This window comes from Mytilus californianus, unplaced genomic scaffold, assembly GCF_021869535.1.
Source record: "Mytilus californianus isolate M0D057914Y unplaced genomic scaffold, xbMytCali1.0.p SCAF_10, whole genome shotgun sequence".
In the NCBI taxonomy this organism is placed as follows: Eukaryota; Metazoa; Mollusca; class Bivalvia; order Mytilida; family Mytilidae; genus Mytilus; species Mytilus californianus.
Window position 1 is genome coordinate 37,800,405 of NW_026262582.1, and position 18,633 is coordinate 37,819,037.

General features: G+C 30.9%; 1 protein-coding gene across 2 annotated transcripts in view; it reads right to left on the reverse strand.

The window, feature by feature from the left end:
- Positions 1-17,555, reverse strand: part of LOC127718068 (uncharacterized) — a 30,990-nt gene extending 13,435 nt beyond the window's left edge. Inside the window, exons 1-6 of one of the 2 annotated variants that reach the window (XR_007989549.1) lie at positions 17,454-17,555; positions 16,398-16,487; positions 14,633-14,944; positions 9,201-13,087; positions 3,081-3,157; positions 927-1,256 (exon numbers count right to left, since the gene is read on the reverse strand). Coding sequence is in view for 1 of the 2 variants with exons in the window: in XM_052223967.1 (XP_052079927.1) it covers positions 11,675-12,390; positions 12,989-13,087; positions 14,633-14,944; positions 16,398-16,461 (1,191 nt within the window). In the remaining variant the exon portion in view is untranslated. Of the gene's footprint in view, positions 1-926; positions 1,257-3,080; positions 3,158-9,200; positions 13,088-14,632; positions 14,945-16,397; positions 16,488-17,453 lie in introns of those variants that run through there. The other variant, XM_052223967.1, reaches the window with a different exon arrangement.
- Positions 17,556-18,633: the final 1,078 nt, after the last annotated feature.

Here is an 18,633-nt window from a genome sequence, read left to right on the forward strand (position 1 = left end):
ATTTCTTTACCCCCTCTCTAATCTCTTTCGCTTTCTCCATTATACATGATTATATATAATATCAACATGGAGTTAATGAATAAACTGATGTGTTGACATATACCGTATTGTTTACCGAGCAGCAGTTTTAGCGAGTTTGGTCTGTAATGTTTATAAGGAAATACCACTCATTCGAAAATACCAGTGAAATTTCAGTTAATCAAGTGTAGTAAAAGCTCACAACTTGCTCCGAATCAAAGCTTCACGTGTTGACAAATAAAACACATTTCTATTGTACGTAAATATTTATCGATATTCTTTCAATTTAAATCGAGGAAATATTTATTAATAACACTCTAAAGAATTTAAAAAAACCACACCAAATTTTCACTGAGGAGATACAACGGAAGCAGTACACATACTATCTTTGTTTTTCAGATTGTGAACGTATATCCTTGAACATCTGTCTTTTTATCTATTGTATTTTTTCAGCAATCATACAATATCTTCTTATTTGCATTCGTATTTTATCTATCTAAGACAAAATTTTAAAAAAGTACAATCGAAACATTGGAAATTTTTCAGACTAACTTCCTCAAAAAAACTACGTTGTCAGCTTGAACATTCTCAAAAATGTAGTCGAACCAATTAAAACGTTTTTAGAATTGACGACCTTAGTTGTTCATATACTATTTCATCGTTCCAATCTGACAAGAAGATGTGTATGCTTCTTCTCAATATTCTATTCGTTGATGTGTTAGAAGGTTTCTATAAAAAGAAATGATTCATACATCTCTATAAATATGTTAAAATATAACATGCTGGAAAACATTGCTTGTTCCATGTTTTGTATCCGTGGAACTTTGATTTAAAGTTTTGAACTATGAGTATTATTTGTATAATGAAGCATCGTCAAATTGTATAACGATTTGAATTGGTATACATACCTAATAATGAAACGTTATACTTAGTTTCATTAAATGTTCCGTTATCATGGTCATTGAAACATCTGCAACTATAAAACCCGGTATCGACCTTTTGGAAATTGAAAATAGTCAAGTCATAGTTTCCATTTTTTGCCTTCACGGAATATTTATACATGCTCAGTTTCGGGTTTTTGAGATAATTTGAAAAATAAATCAATGCTTGTTCGTTTGTTAAATTGCTGAAATCTGGTCCTAACCAACTTCTCATAACTCCGGAGCTTAAACATTTCAATATTACTCGTTCTCCTCTTTGAACCCTGACTGTGACTATACCATTACCATTTCCAATGCCTGCGAATACAGAAGGTACGAACACCAATAGCACACTTTAAATTATTCTTATAATAAGAAAATAAAGGATGAGGTTATCAAAAAATGACACAAAATAACTCACAAGCATGAAGAATACACAGAAAAGGATGTGATTTTAATTTTCGTCATCATTAATTCTTATATGACGACCTATTATCGTCAACCAGTATAATCACAGTATATCTACCTTTAGCGCAAGCGCATAAATACACAAAACTGGCTGTTCCTCGTTTCGCCCAACTTAATTATACTACCAGGATTTCTCAATTTTCGACATCAAAACTCACAGTTTACATAGGTCAAGATTCAGATACAATATAGTTATCTCTATTCTAAAGCAAAACAAACAAATCAGTCCATTTCAATCTACGTTTCATGGTAAAATTTCATAAAACGAAAATTCCGCGAAATGATGTTATCGTCTTTGCATGGCAACGAAACAAGGTAATGTCATTTGTATGTTTCGGTAAACAAATATTCAAATGTAAACAGCGGGCGTTTTAAAGCTTCTTGTACGCCTCAGAATGCAATAAAATTACATTAGAAGGACATATATAGGTGAAAAGTGCGATTTAAAAAAAATATTATTGAATTATATAATATTACTTATATTATCATATTGGGGTAAAACGGAACAGCCGAAACAATATCGTGTGTATAGGGCTTTCACGGTTAACAAAATTACCGAATTTGTCCTATTAGAATCGCTCAGGGTAAAATAATCGAATATAAATGCCCAACCCATGGTTAAATGCAAACAAATCTACGGCTGCCATGAATTATTTCTTCAGGAACAGTGAGTTCATGGGCGCCGTCTTTTAAGTGTCTACCACTACCTCTGCTGTCGGACATGTGGAAGCCAAATATTTTCTTTTTGACATAATATAAACAATATGATCAAAATGCAAGAAGAAAGCAATGCAAACGGGACATCAAAAGTTCAAAATACTGTTTGTAACAATAGACATATTTCAATACACCGTGGTAATATTGATATCCCCTGCAGTCGTTAAAACGTTGTAAAAATTATAAATAAGACCACTGCATCTTGTCCAATTCAACTGGTATCATTTATTAATTTGATATAAACATTTTAGTAAAGTTTCAATGATATTCTGATATGTTTATTATGTAATACTAAGCAACTACTTTATACAAAGTTGATCTAATATGATTTGGGCTATTTTCTTTTGTCGTGCTTGGAAAAAGAAATCATTTAAATAATGGATATATTGTTGTTTCTTTAGTCGAGCTTTGAAATTGAAATCATTTAAATAAAGGATATATTTTTATTTCTTTAGTCGAGCTTGGAAACTGAAATTATTTAAATAAAGGATATATTGTTAAAAAGGACATACATTCATTACAATAGAGATTAATGCATTAATATGTTTAAATTTAGAGTTCCTTTAATCGCCAGTGATGATGAAATTGGGATATACCAAAATTATTGAGAGAATTGTTTAGATGCATCCTTTTCGATTAGATAGTACTTAAATGTTCTGTTTTATGACACACAAAAACCGATTTATTCTGCGACATTTTCCACAGTTACTCAAGCTTTGCGATTGTATCGAATAAAAACATAAAGCGTGCTACAAACAAAACAGATTGTTATATTCATTAAATAAAAACAGCAGTCGGAAAAGTAACAAACCAAACCATTCTTCCCGTTTGCTTAGTGCAAAGAGGAATATTTGAAATGATTTTACTCCTGTATCTCATGACTTCTATATTGTATACTAAGGAATTGCTGTTTCATATGTAATTCACCGTAATTTTATTTTGATTTTATCTATATACCTGAAACTATTTGCAAATGAAATGTTATTGCCATCAAAATAAATACTGGCGACATTTTCCAACACTATCCACTATGCCTGAAAAAGAATTTATGACATGAAATTATTTGCTAGTTGTCCCAATTTAAATGATATAAAAAAAAAAAAATTATAAAACTCATTTTTCACTCACTGTTACTTTTACTATTTGTTTACACTAAGGTGTGGTCGAACTTTCACCAAAAAAATTATATTTCAGGGTATTTCACCAGATGATCTAGCTTTGATAAATTCAGTGTTGCATTCTGTTCCTTTTTCCTTTCCTGGTTTCCTCTTCTTTTTTCGAAAAGTTTTTTAGTAGTTTCTTTTCTATTGAAGGAGCAAGTTATCAGAAGAGAAAAGGATCTTATCTTCAAAGATATTGTAATTGAAAGTCATTTGTATAAATGAATAATTACGTTATACACCGATAAGATCATCTTTGTACATGAATATTTCTATTTTATTCCTTTTGTGATGGTATGTGAAATTAAATGGATACGAATGACAATCATGGTATGTAACAAACGTTTTTTTGCGAACACATTTTTTCTAATTTGCAGACCAAAAAAAAAACAAAAGTATAGAAATTACTCAAATAGCATGAATTAGTAAAAACAAAATCGATGAGAAACGATAAAAACAAATAAAAATGAATCTGCTTAAATACGATAATTAACACCTTCGGCTTCTCGTGAGACATCATCTGCGAATTGGTTATACAGAACTTCAAACCTGAAAATTTGATAAACAATGTTCTGGTCCGAGTACACAGTTATTTCGTAGTGCATTTCTTTTAGACAATAAATGAAAATAAAAAAAATCCCACCTGCGCTTTCTCAATAATATTTTTACAGTGTGTTGTACTACTTTTGGGACAAATTATATCAAAATTATAGAAAACTTCATCGGCTCTAACTCAAAATATGGACAATTCTATGTTAAGGGGGTCTTGAAATCTTTTGACAGCTTCCGAAGTGCTAATTTTTAACCTTTTTCAGCTGGACCAAATCACTACTTTACTTTACAATTCATGACCCAAATTTTTTTACAGTGTAATTTCATCCCCCTACTTGCTATTTGAGGCATAAAACATGAAGAAATACATTTGGAAGGGGTACTAAAAAAATTGGCAAGCAACACACTGTCCACACTAGGGACTTTATTCGTGGACAACGAAAATCAAAGGACGATAACTGTGTACTCGGACCTAATAGGATAGAAAAATTTGACCAATCTTAATAAAACTTGGTATGACTAAAGCTTAATAAATTATGAGACTGCTGACAAAGTTTCATGGCAATAGGATATATATTATAGACAATATGATAAATTCTATATTCAACTTCGCGTGTTAAATTTTGACGTTTAAATTGAAAAATTTCAACTATCGACATTTGGGGCTTTAAAAATTAAAATATTGCAAAAAATTACATTTTAAAGGGCTTTATATATGACATATTATGTATTTAAAGCAATAGAATACTCATTTGATTTATCAGACTTATCACAATTATTTAAAAGTCAAATTTATATGAGCCTGTGCCAAAAAATGGAGGTTTTCCAATGAAGGGGGGCCTTACATGAAGATGTATTATTTTCCAGCAATTTTAAATTTGTGGAGTTTTTTGGTTATAAATAATCCTTACATATGTATTAAATGTACTTTAAATGGAAAGAAAAATTACAAATAGCATACCATATTAGTATAAAAGGGTCTTAAGCCAAGTAAGACTGAAAATAATTTAGGGTCAATTTAGGCCGTAGCACATATTTACATTTAAAAATGCATACTGAAGCTATAGGAAATAAAAATTTGTGTCTCTTTTATAATTTCTATACTCAGGTTACATGATACAATAAATCTGAGAATAAAGGGACTCTTGCATTCTACTTTTTTTGCAGACAGTATGGTCTGATACAAAGATTTTTCACTTTTTAGTGAAAAACTCGCATGCAATTTTAGCCTCAGCAGGCTTATATTTGAACCACTTGCTATTTAACATAAGAAAAGAAAGATACTATGTGAAATGAAACAGGTACAAAAGACATTGTGAAGTGCTTTTAATACAAATTTAGTGAAATCTTTATTATGGACTTCAACTTTTATGTACCTAGGTCCTCACATTTAACTTGATCCAAACAGGCCGTTACACGAGGGTCATTTATACAACACATTTTGCACATATTGTCTGAGATAATCTTATTTTCTGTAGATTCAGAGTTCACAAATGAGTAATACAACTGGGTTAAAGCATAGAAACACAAATATTGACACAGGAAAACCTGTCACATAGAAAGTCAGAATGCCATTTATGCATCAAAATTGAAAAAGCTTTGAAATGCTTATTTTGACCATATAATGCCAAAATGGGTAATTTTTGCAGAATTTCTATCAAATAAAAGTTTAAATCCTTTAGTTTCATGCTATCTGACAAATTGACACCATTAAATCATTCAGGGAAGTTGCCAAAGTACAGATTCTATATTTACTGATTTCGCCTCTTAGGTCCGAGTACACAGTTATTTCGTAGTGCATTTCTTTTAGACAATAAATGAAAATAAAAAAAATCCCACCTGCGCTTTCTCAATAATATTTTTACAGTGTGTTGTACTACTTTTGGGACAAATTATATCAAAATTATAGAAAACTTCATCGGCTCTAACTCAAAATATGGACAATTCTATGTTAAGGGGGTCTTGAAATCTTTTGACAGCTTCCGAAGTGCTAATTTTTAACCTTTTTCAGCTGGACCAAATCACTACTTTACTTTACAATTCATGACCCAAATTTTTTTACAGTGTAATTTCATCCCCCTACTTGCTATTTGAGGCATAAAACATGAAGGAATACATTTGGAAGGGGTACTAAAAAAATTGGCAAGCAACACACTGTCCACACTAGGGACTTTATTCGTGGACAACGAAAATCAAAGGACGATAACTGTGTACTCGGACCTAATAGGATAGAAAAATTTGACCAATCTTAATAAAACTTGGTATGACTAAAGCTTAATAAATTATGAGACTGCTGACAAAGTTTCATGGCAATAGGATATATATTATAGACAATATGATAAATTCTATATTCAACTTCGCGTGTTAAATTTTGACGTTTAAATTGAAAAATTTCAACTATCGACATTTGGGGCTTTAAAAATTAAAATATTGCAAAAAATTACATTTTAAAGGGCTTTATATATGACATATTATGTATTTAAAGCAATAGAATACTCATTTGATTTATCAGACTTATCACAATTATTTAAAAGTCAAATTTATATGAGCCTGTGCCAAAAAATGGAGGTTTTCCAATGAAGGGGGGCCTTACATGAAGATGTATTATTTTCCAGCAATTTTAAATTTGTGGAGTTTTTTGGTTATAAATAATCCTTACATATGTATTAAATGTACTTTAAATGGAAAGAAAAATTACAAATAGCATACCATATTAGTATAAAAGGGTCTTAAGCCAAGTAAGACTGAAAATAATTTAGGGTCAATTTAGGCCGTAGCACATATTTACATTTAAAAATGCATACTGAAGCTATAGGAAATAAAAATTTGTGTCTCTTTTATAATTTCTATACTCAGGTTACATGATACAATAAATCTGAGAATAAAGGGACTCTTGCATTCTACTTTTTTTGCAGACAGTATGGTCTGATACAAAGATTTTTCACTTTTTAGTGAAAAACTCGCATGCAATTTTAGCCTCAGCAGGCTTATATTTGAACCACTTGCTATTTAACATAAGAAAAGAAAGATACTATGTGAAATGAAACAGGTACAAAAGACATTGTGAAGTGCTTTTAATACAAATTTAGTGAAATCTTTATTATGGACTTCAACTTTTATGTACCTAGGTCCTCACATTTAACTTGATCCAAACAGGCCGTTACACGAGGGTCATTTATACAACACATTTTGCACATATTGTCTGAGATAATCTTATTTTCTGTAGATTCAGAGTTCACAAATGAGTAATACAACTGGGTTAAAGCATAGAAACACAAATATTGACACAGGAAAACCTGTCACATAGAAAGTCAGAATGCCATTTATGCATCAAAATTGAAAAAGCTTTGAAATGCTTATTTTGACCATATAATGCCAAAATGGGTAATTTTTGCAGAATTTCTATCAAATAAAAGTTTAAATCCTTTAGTTTCATGCTATCTGACAAATTGACACCATTAAATCATTCAGGGAAGTTGCCAAAGTACAGATTCTATATTTACTGATTTCGCCTCTTAGGTCCGAGTACACAGTTATTTCGTAGTGCATTTCTTTTAGACAATAAATGAAAATAAAAAAAATCCCACCTGCGCTTTCTCAATAATATTTTTACAGTGTGTTGTACTACTTTTGGGACAAATTATATCAAAATTATAGAAAACTTCATCGGCTCTAACTCAAAATATGGACAATTCTATGTTAAGGGGGTCTTGAAATCTTTTGACAGCTTCCGAAGTGCTAATTTTTAACCTTTTTCAGCTGGACCAAATCACTACTTTACTTTGCAATTCATGACCCAAATTTTTTTACAGTGTAATTTCATCCCCCTACTTGCTATTTGAGGCATAAAACATGAAGGAATACATTTGGAAGGGGTACTAAAAAAATTGGCAAGCAACACACTGTCCACACTAGGGACTTTATTCGTGGACAACGAAAATCAAAGGACGATAACTGTGTACTCGGACCTTCTGACTAGACAACAGATAGCTGTTCTGATAATGATTGTTTTGAAGCTGCAAAAATTTGATCAGTCATAGATGAGGCTTTTATAACAACTGTAATATTTTTAGTTTCTGCTTGTGTGTTTACTATTGAAAATATCATTTTTCAAGGCGTCACATGCTAATAAAAGTATTGGATTTAGAACATACATGAAGCTGTTAAGATAAACATGACAAAGGAATATACATACCTGCTCTTTTCCAAAATAACTTTCATAGAAACTTATACGTTCAAAACGCGTACTTATAATCTCGTCCCCTTTTCTTCGAATGTAATCTTCCGAATTAGGCTTATTACCTGGCTTATACTTACATAAGCATCCTGATAGGTGCCATATAGGGAGCATGATCTGCTTACCCTTCCAGAGCCATTGTGATCACCGTTGTTTTTGTGCGGTTCATGTTGTTCTGTCTATTGTTTTCAATGTTGTGTTTTGTGTACTATTGTTTGTCTCTTTGTCTTTTCTTGCAAAACAGGACGATTAAATGTTGCTGTAATATTAATACTTACCCTGGCTGCTTTGTACAAGACCGACACGCTGAGCCAAATCTTTACCTTGCCAGTTCACAAGGTCGACAGAAAGACAATTATAACCCTATCCGGACTCATTATTCTGATTCCAAGTCAACCAGTCTTTGCTTTTAGTCCTTAATGGTGCATGTTAAGCAAAGAATAAGCAAATACAAAAGTTCAAGTCTTTGTCTTGACCACTATGTGTCTTTATTTCTCAACAAACCAAATTACATTGGTATAGAGATACACACAATAAATATTACATAATGTATATGTACAGACATACAAAAGTTATACGGAAGGAAGAAGGATGCAAATATCATAGATTACAGTACATGATATCAAGTACATGACCAAATGATATTGGAACTTGGGACCTATGCCCTCCATCACTTGAGGCAAACACGCTACCACGAGACCACTTAGCGGTCTATTGTGATTTTGTGTCATACAAGTATACACTCTGTTTCTTTTTTTTTCCACTATTAAATGTGTGTATCATAGTAAAGTGTTTTAGTTCTATATATATTAGATTTTCATGTTGATGTTCAAATTTTATATATAAATTGAAAGAATCAAAAAGTATCCGTGTGTGTGTTTTTGATTTAAATATCATTAATAGCGATGAAAATAGTTCACGCATATTGATAAAGACAAAATATTCAAATGGAATTTAAAGCCTATTATAGGGAATCATCTATAAAAAAACGCCTCATTATACATGTATATATTGATGTTTGAAAAAATTACATTAAATTAAGTAGATAATACAGATAAGTGATAAAAAACATGAATATAAATTGAAATTCCCGCATCAAATAATTTCTTCTGATGTTAAGCTTTTTACCATCAAGGTATCCTCCTCTCGTTGGTTGCACACACATTAAATCATAATATTTACCTTTTTTCAATTGTAATGGCAGATTCAAGGTGAGGTTTAATTTGTACTCGATTTTATACATAATTACAGTAATTAATTTCCGTGTATTGGTAATTTTGTGACATCATTGACCCGTACAACTTCCGAGAGAGACAGGTTAACAATGGGAAGTTTTTAAGTTCAATAGATGTAAAAATAAAATCCCTACAATTGTTATATTGTTATTGTACTGGTTTTTCTTTATTATTTTCTGCATTAATCAGGCCGTTGGTTTTTGGTTGTTCAAGGCCGTATGGTGACTTCTATTGAAAACCAAAAAATGAACAACTGATAACAAAAATAGCATCCCTTTGATGGCAAATTATGAAAATTACTTTGACTGGTTGCTTTGTATTAATGTTGTGACAAACATGTTATGTCTAGCAAGCAAACAAACGACAATCATACAAATATAGAATCGTTTTATTACAATAAAGATATTTGAGTTATTTGAAAATAGAAATTTTGTTTGTTTTACATCTACTAACTGTCCTTCAATAAACCAAAAATTAACAAACTAGAAAAAGGTGATGAATGTTGTGTAACCAAATTCCATGTCCGTCAAATGTTTGATATATTATAATATAAATTATCAATACTGTATATTAAAAGCTGATTTGTATTTTTTCTGTAAAAGCATCCAAGATTTTATGACCTAGGGCAATTTCGTCACATATATGGCAGTTATGATTCATTCTAAGGAACCTAAGAGGGGAATTTTGAATTAAGAAAAAAATGAAACAACATATAAATTTCCTGCGTCTGGATGGCTTTTCTGGATCTTCCTTCATCAGGAACACTCAAAGCCGAATATTTGAAAGCCAAGGATTTTATGGATGTATAGAATCCTAAACAGTTGAAGAGCTACATTATCATAAAAGTAACTAAGCAAAATAGCAAAATATATTTTAGGTCAACTTTGCTTGAGTTGGTTAAAACTTTAGTTTCTAATAATTTCAACATTTTTTATTAACGGACAATTTTAAGACAATTCTTAAAATTTTTGTTAAGGACGGAGAACGAATAAAATGGTTTCCGAACAAGGGCAGATTTTAAGAAGTTAAAACAGGTGACAATGAAGTATTGGATTAAATTGGGCATAAAACAGGTGAGCAGTTTGGAGGGAACATTTGTCCTTTTATCGTTTGTTGATGCATACATTTGATAATGTCTTGTGTTGTTTTGTATTTTGTCTTGTATTTAGCATTTTTGTATTTTTGTTTTTATACAATCTTTTTGGTTTCATACCTAAATCAGAACCGTGTTAAATTTCCTGGTTTTGGGCTAGAAAGATCCTAATATGCAGAAAAAAATCTATAGTTTTACATTCAATTATTAAAAGATGCATTTTACATAAGGATACAGTGGTTTCATATGTGCTGTTGTAAAAGTAACACATTGTAAAATGATAAGAAACTTCAATGTCATTAAACGTATATGGGGGAATTGTGAATTTCAATAAATCTTTTATAAAACAAATCGAAATTATACAGACAATATTCCTTATGCACCGTACACTATTCTCTAATGCATCTGGCATGTCATACAGCCTGCGCTGTTTCTCTGTAACATTTTATTGGGAAACTTACGCCTTTCACGGAAATTTTGATTTTTTTGCCGTTTTATTACCATTCTTACCATGTGTCTGCCTTTTTGGTAGATATCTTGAGAACTATATTGTAACACATGTATAAAAAGATCTACTAATAAAGGAACATAACTGGATCTAAATTGATCAGACCTGGCATCAATAAATGTAATCAGTTGTGCCAAGGAGATTCCTGTGAGGTGTACATTTAATCTTGGTTTTTTTATTTTTAAAAGATTTATAAGATGTGCACATCGATAAACTACTAATGTTTCTTACTCGACCAACAGTTGTAAGCTCGTAAAAAATGCATTGTCATTATAAAATATTACAAAAATACTGAACTCCAAAGCAAATTCCAAAAATGAGGAAGTTCGTATAAAATGACAAAATCAAACGCTATGAATCAACATTGATCAACAGAACAAATGAAAAACAACTGCAGTATTCCTGAATTAATTGGTACAGGCATTTTCTGAAAGAACTTGTAGGTTTTATAGCTAGCTAGCCCACCAACTTGTATGACAGTTGTACACGTGTAAACTGTGTGGCTGTTTTATAGCGACCACCTCACCTGTAGTACAAGCTGTATCTATTGAATAAAAAAGTGTTCGGAATCTCAAATGATTGAGAAATATAAATTTTCTGTATGAAAACAACATATATAATATAAACAAAAGTTCCCCTTTTTATCGGTTCTCCACTTCTAGAAATCCCATTTTGATTCGCCATTATGAACATAAAAATGATAAATTTACATAATATGCTTCCTTCCTTTTTTGTGTACATGTTATTGTTTTATATTAACTCATATTTAATTTTCTATGCGATTGTAGATACAAAGCCATGGGGTTTTATTATCCAGGTCATCTTTCTTCTTGTAACTATTATTAGGAAAAACCACAGTATTTTCATATACGCTAGTTAAAGTTGTGGTGATAACGTTACATGTTTTAAATTCATGAATATGATTTTGATCTAGGTTTATTGGTTCGTATGTATTTTCAGATCCATCTGTTTTCCTTGATAATAAATCATTGGTAGAACTGAAGCTTAAAGTTGTTGATTTGGTTGAACGTGTATCAATGTCATAGAAACAAGGTGATGGTATGGTGTTTCCAGCACTCTTTCTATGTTCCTGAGTATGATTTTGATCTAGGTTTATTGATTCGTATGTATTTTCAGAACCTTCTGTTTTCCTTGATAATGAATCATTGGTAGAACTGTAGCTTAAAGTTGGTGATTTGGTAGAACTTGTATCAATGTTTGTCCCAGAGGAATTCATTACAGACGTTCGATATCTTGTATTGTCACCCAAGGTTTCTATACTAACAACATTATAGTTAATGGAGCCTATTTCATCATACTGGCCTTCCCTTTGAACTTCGGATATATCCTTTGATGCTTTCTTAAGTTTCATGTAACAATAAATATTTGAACAGATTAGACATACAATAATTCCTCCTAAAAAACCGCCTGATACCTTCCAAAATTCATTATGCAGTGTCGAATTACATGTACAAGGATTATCTGAAAGAAAATTACGTGAACATTTTAATCATATAAAGTAAAATCACAAAAGTACTGAACTTTAAGAAAAATTCAAAACGGAAAACCCCTTAACAAATGGAAAAAACAAAAGCTCACCAAACACACCAATACCAATACTCAGTTGATAAGAAGACTTTTTTTGCCGAAATATCTTTTTTTATCAAACATTTTAATTGAGTTTACATTCTAAACATGCCAAACACTGCAGTTTCGATGTCAATTAAACGTATCTGCATCCAAACAGATTTAGGACAAAAATAGAGAACAGCGATTATAATTTATTGTGATCACACAATACCGTGTTAACCAAGTTTTTCGATAAACCTCTTTGGATTGTTTTTTTTTTTTTACATTTGGGCTCCCAGAAAATCAATTGGATTAAGTCAAACTGTATATTTGATTAGATATACACATGAACAGATGAAATTTTTTACGACATCATACTCGATACTTTAATGTGTTGAAATTGCCTACATATATTGTTTGATATAATTGAGTTGCATACGATTTCATAGTAACTTTTTTTTAATGTAAAATGCCAGGAAACGGTTTCATGATATATCGTATCTTATACCACCTTCTATATTTTGAGTTGCGTTTTTTTCCCAATCGTTAGTAGTATTTAGAACAGTATTCCTTCCTTCGCCGTATATTATTGTACTGCTTGGTGACGTATCTGAAATGAAATAAATAAGATATTAGCTGTTACATTTATTGTTACTTTAATTAACATCTTTTCTGTCTTTTGGATAACAAGTGATATTTTATATAACACATTTTCATTGAAAAATATTAGAATGCCATGTTCACACTTATCCAATGTGATTAGTACTGTTCAGGCATGCCCATTGTAATCAATTAAGTACTGTTCACTAGCTTTTAAGACAATTCAATTTATTATATGACTATATATTTTCTGTTTTCTCATTGGTTAAAAGCATAAGAAATCATTTTTGATAAAAACGTTATATTCACCGCGGCAAAAATCACGAGAGGTTAATATACGATTTGGAACAACGTCCGTGTACCTATATATAGATTTTTCAAGGTAACGTCAATGACGTAGGTTTATGACGTCAAGTAAATTCCCGTTTTTTCTTTCTTTTTCTTGTTTTCGGTGAAATTTTCTCTTCTTCTTGTTTTGGTGCATATGTTTTTAGTAATCTTTATTGTAAATTTCGACTTATGGAAATTAGAAACTGCAAAGCACATAAAATATTTATTATAAAAACAGGGAGCAGTTTTAACAGTAAATTATGCAAATACTAGAAAATCAAATAAGGATAAAAATTCATATAATAAAGGAGTTGTTGACTTTTGATTTTAGTTGATACAATGATTTATCAACCCAAGTGATAGGACATTCACTCTCGGTCGTTGGCCTCGGTGAATATCATACATTTATATCTCTGGGTTGATAAATCATTGTATCAACCTCATCAAAAGTCAATAATTGTATAATATTACTGGTTTGTACAGGTTAAAAAGAATTACTGCACAGTCTGAACACACACTAAACTGATCTTAATTGATTAAAAGTGAGTAGCATAAACAGTACATAATATAACGCATTGGATGAGTCCGCATATTGACTGAAAGACTGGAAACCATTTAATAATGTATTGTTCTGACTTTTAAGATCAACTCATGTTATTTGTGATCAGAGGGGCAACATTTTGCAACTTCTTGTTAAGAGCGTAAAGTTATCTTTAGGCTTGGTCTGTTTCATTTCAACACACAAATGAATAAGAAACGCTGGTTGCGGAAACTAGTCCTTTTGATATTTCAACCCTCAATTGAAAAATGATTTTTTGAACCGTATTGAAAATAGTAAATAGAACAAATCCATTGTGCGAATGTATGTAAAGATGTCTGATGAAAAAGGCATGTTTTAAAAGTTACGTAGATTTGTTATAAGGCCTTTGGTTTTCTATGCTGTATGCATTTTTCTCATTGTTGAAGGCCGTACGGTTGTCATAATTGCTAACATCTACTTTATTTGAAGTCTTGTAAAGAGTTGTCTTATTCCCACTAATGCCAAATCTCATTCGTATATTAAACGCAAGAATTTAGCATGTGAACAAGAAACTATGTAACATTACATCTGTAAAGGAAGTTAATGTTAACTTATGACTGACTGTAGGACATTATTTACCGTATTGCATTACCGGTATTATGGAGCATCATCGAGCATATTCAGGATATGATATTGTATACAAACCTTTCAAAGAGACGTTAAACTTAGTCTCATGAAATGCTCCATTATTTAAAAATCTGCATACATAAACACCAGTATTCTCGTTTTGAAAATTCAGGATGATTAAATCATAGTTTCTGTCATTTTTCTCAACGAGGTACTTTGACTGGTTCAGTTTCGGATTTTTTAGATTATTTGAAAAGTAGACTACATGGATTTGCGATATATTGTTGGTATCTGGTCCTAACCAAGTCCATTCATCTTCAGAGCCGCAACATTTCAAGACAACTTTTTCTCCTTTTTGAACACTTACTGGGACTATATCATTCAGAATGCCTGAGATTTAAGAATATAAAAATATAAAGTTAAAGTATGTTTAATTGTAATCGTCTGTCTATAAACTTGGGAACACAAAATATTATATTGTTAAGAATCAACATGTCTGTCATATTTGTTTTTCGTGAATTGTTTTGTTATAAATTATGCCATTAGTTTTCTCATTTTAATTGATTTATATTTTTCATGTCAGGGCCTTTAATGACTGACTAAATGGTATGTGTGTTCCTGATGGTTGAAAGCCGTATTTGCTTGCATCCACTTCATTTGAACTTTGTAAGGTAGTGTATTCACTGGGAATAATACCAGATCTTCTTATTTTATACTATGATTAATTTATCTAGTTATGTTTGTTATGTTTCGTTGTTTGTATTATTTCACAAGAAAGGAAGTTATTCATTAAAGTAATCCTTTGGAATATTTTACGGATGCCGTCATCGTTTGATTTACCGTTTAAAATATATTCTTCACGAACGAGCAAGTATATGAACTACAAAGCCATTTCTCCTTCCTTGTTACGTACTAAAGACAAAACCGAATGAGACTTATTGCCGAATTTGACTCTCCAATGTATTTATTGCTATTTTTTTTTTTTTTTTTTTTTTTTTTTTTACAGTTAATGTTTGAATTTTTTTTTGTAATGATGCTGTATGTTTTTCCTCTTTATATGGTCCATGATTGATTATTGTTATTTTGTATATTTTTTGTTTGTTAACTTTGTGCTTGTATATTTTGAATGAGTCTTTATCTGGGATATTCAGCAGTTGTAAATCTGAAGTGATAGTATTCGAAATATGTTGTTTCCGTAGATAATAATTAAATATGATAATATGATGTATCCTACTAAAATAACGGGCCTGCGTTTTACAAAAAAATATATTACGACAAATAATAATTGTCAGTATTGACTAACGGTCATTTTGAGAAGAAAGATTTTTGTTAAAAACAGGCCAGACAGATATTGAATAATTAGATCTGAAAGACGGAGTCGTCATGTCCAGAGTCGGTATTCCTTTTTTGCGCGATGCAAGTAGTTTTGTTTAAAGACATATGACGCGATAACAAAGCCAATTATCATGGCATCAGTTCTTAATTGATGTTAAGAAATCATAAACGCAAGCACAGACGACGTGTGAAAGATTTTTATGTATGATTTGACGTTGTTTTCAGCCAGTTTCACTAAAATGGAGATAACAGTATTGTATTTTTAGCTTCGATGGCATCAATTTGTGATTTGATGTTCCAAATACCCGTTTACTGGTTCCGCTGACGCGTCGCTAGTAAACTTAATGTGCGACCATCAAATTCCCAATTGATGCCATCGGAGCTTTAAATACAATACAGTTATCTCCTAAATATCTCCAATATTATTTTGCGTCTTCTCGTGTTTTGTTTGAAATTGGGTTTTTCTTTCTCTGACTTCTTGTTCGTGTTATTCTATTGTTATATATACCTGGCACCATTTCTATATAAACTGTTATCACCATCAACATGATCAAAGATATTATTGGTGGCATTTTAAAACTCTATCCCTTAGCTATGTCTGCAAAAAGAAATCAATATTAACTGCAGTTATTTAAATAAGGTTAGTTAAAATTCCAAAACCGGAAGAACAAACAAGTGCTTATCGAGTTTATCATGTATCATATTTGCGGTTTGATTAGAAACTTTCAGTTTTGCTTATCAGTAAATACATACCAATGAAGTTGTCTATACTGACCTTAATGGGTAGTCATTAATTATCCTTCGCCCATTATAACAAATAATGATATGATTTTTGTTTAAATTTTATGGAGTCCTTAAATTCTACTTTTATTGAATACGTGCCGATGTCCTACTAAAATGTATTTGTAGAGACGGTATATGTCTATTTTGCAAAATTTTCAACTATTTCGCCTTTTAAAGTCACCGACTATGATAGACGTACAATACTACAACATCAGACGCACGATTATTTTTCACCATACTTACTGAGACGCTAGAATATGAGCAAGGCCAGATCAATAACACAGTCACATTTTTTGCAAAAACACTTACAAATATACATTAAAATACACTAAAAAAACTAAGAAACACACATAATAGTAGTCTCACTTGGTTTAACTACTAGAGTTTGAACTGATTCCGATAGTGTACCCTCGTGTTTGTTCCTTTGTATGCAATTCTTAAGATGCTAAGAGTCAAGTCAAAGAGTTTTAAAAATATTAGTCCAGGCATCACAGTGGATGTATATTGCTTTTTAGATTTTACCCTATCATGTAAAGATGTCTAATACAAGATAAGATAAATCAAAATCTGTTTTCCTTTTTAATAACTCAAAATGTAAATCTTGTTACAACCTTTTGCTAGATTAGTCACAAGTCAAAGAACTTTTAACAAAAGCATTATATCCTCCTGAGACCATAACACATCAACCTCATGTAGGGACGTAAATTGAATAGGACAACAGCAAAATAAAAATTGTTCGATAAATAATATTACTATATAACTATTGTATTATGTACTTTACCATTTAGTTAAATGTGCATTTTCTCCACGTTGACTGTAATACGTAACAGGTTTTTCATAATACAAAGGCATAATCGGAAAATTTAGTTTTTGTCGTTTGTTTATAATTTAATTGTGTAGTGTTTTATTTCCTCCTATCGACCTTTTTATATCATTGTGTTACACTAACAACTTCCGATGGATAATTGGTCAACAGTCTGTTATTCTTTTGAATCATGTTCAAAACACAAATAATATTTAGGCCGTTTTGACTATGTTTACATCAAAACATCTCGTGAAATACATGTATATAATTTTTGTAATACGTTTACCACTTTGCTTCCATTCCGATATTAAAACAAAGACATACGCATATGAATCGTTAACCAGTAATTGCTTAGTGATTCAGAAATATTTTCAGTTTATTCTATAACACACACCTAGTCGTCCAAAAATAATACATACTTAAAGGATGTTTGATACTCTGTTTCAAAATAACAGGCTTTTAGAAAGACTGGTTTAAATTGATAGTACTAGTATATATGAATAACGAAACCAAAAAAAGCAGAAAAAAAAATAAGGGCCCGTGTTCTTGTTTTTGTGATATTAGCCTTTGAAAATTATGTGGAAAATGATACTCTCTAGATTTTTCATACACTTAACATTGGCTCATTTTTTGTTTGCAAAAACTACTAATTTTGGATTGGATTTTCAGAAATGGATTTCTAAACTATATCTAATAAAATCATAAAAAGAAAAGTAGGGCTTAATGGCCAAAATTTTAAATGCCACTACATAGATAAAACCAGAGGATTCCGAATATCTGACAAAAATTCAAAAACAAAAGGAGCGAACATCTTTAATTCAATCAACAATGTTTAAAGCGTATCCAAAAAAGGTTATCACTAAAAGGATATTATATTTCCGAAGTTTCGGGTTACAGATAACGAAGAGGTTAAGTAGAAAAGTTGAACATGTTAAAGAGGGGCGAAAGATACCAGAAAGATATTCAAACACATAAATTTAAAATGAACTGAAAACAAACCAGTTGATTGATGACCTATTTTAAACGGGAAGTTTTTAATGTAGCAAAATGTTACAAAAAGGTCAATACACGGAAATAAAATAAAATACAAACGTTAAAAACTCAATTTCCGATTTCTCTACAATTCAAATCTGTCATACACTGTATAGTTAAACTA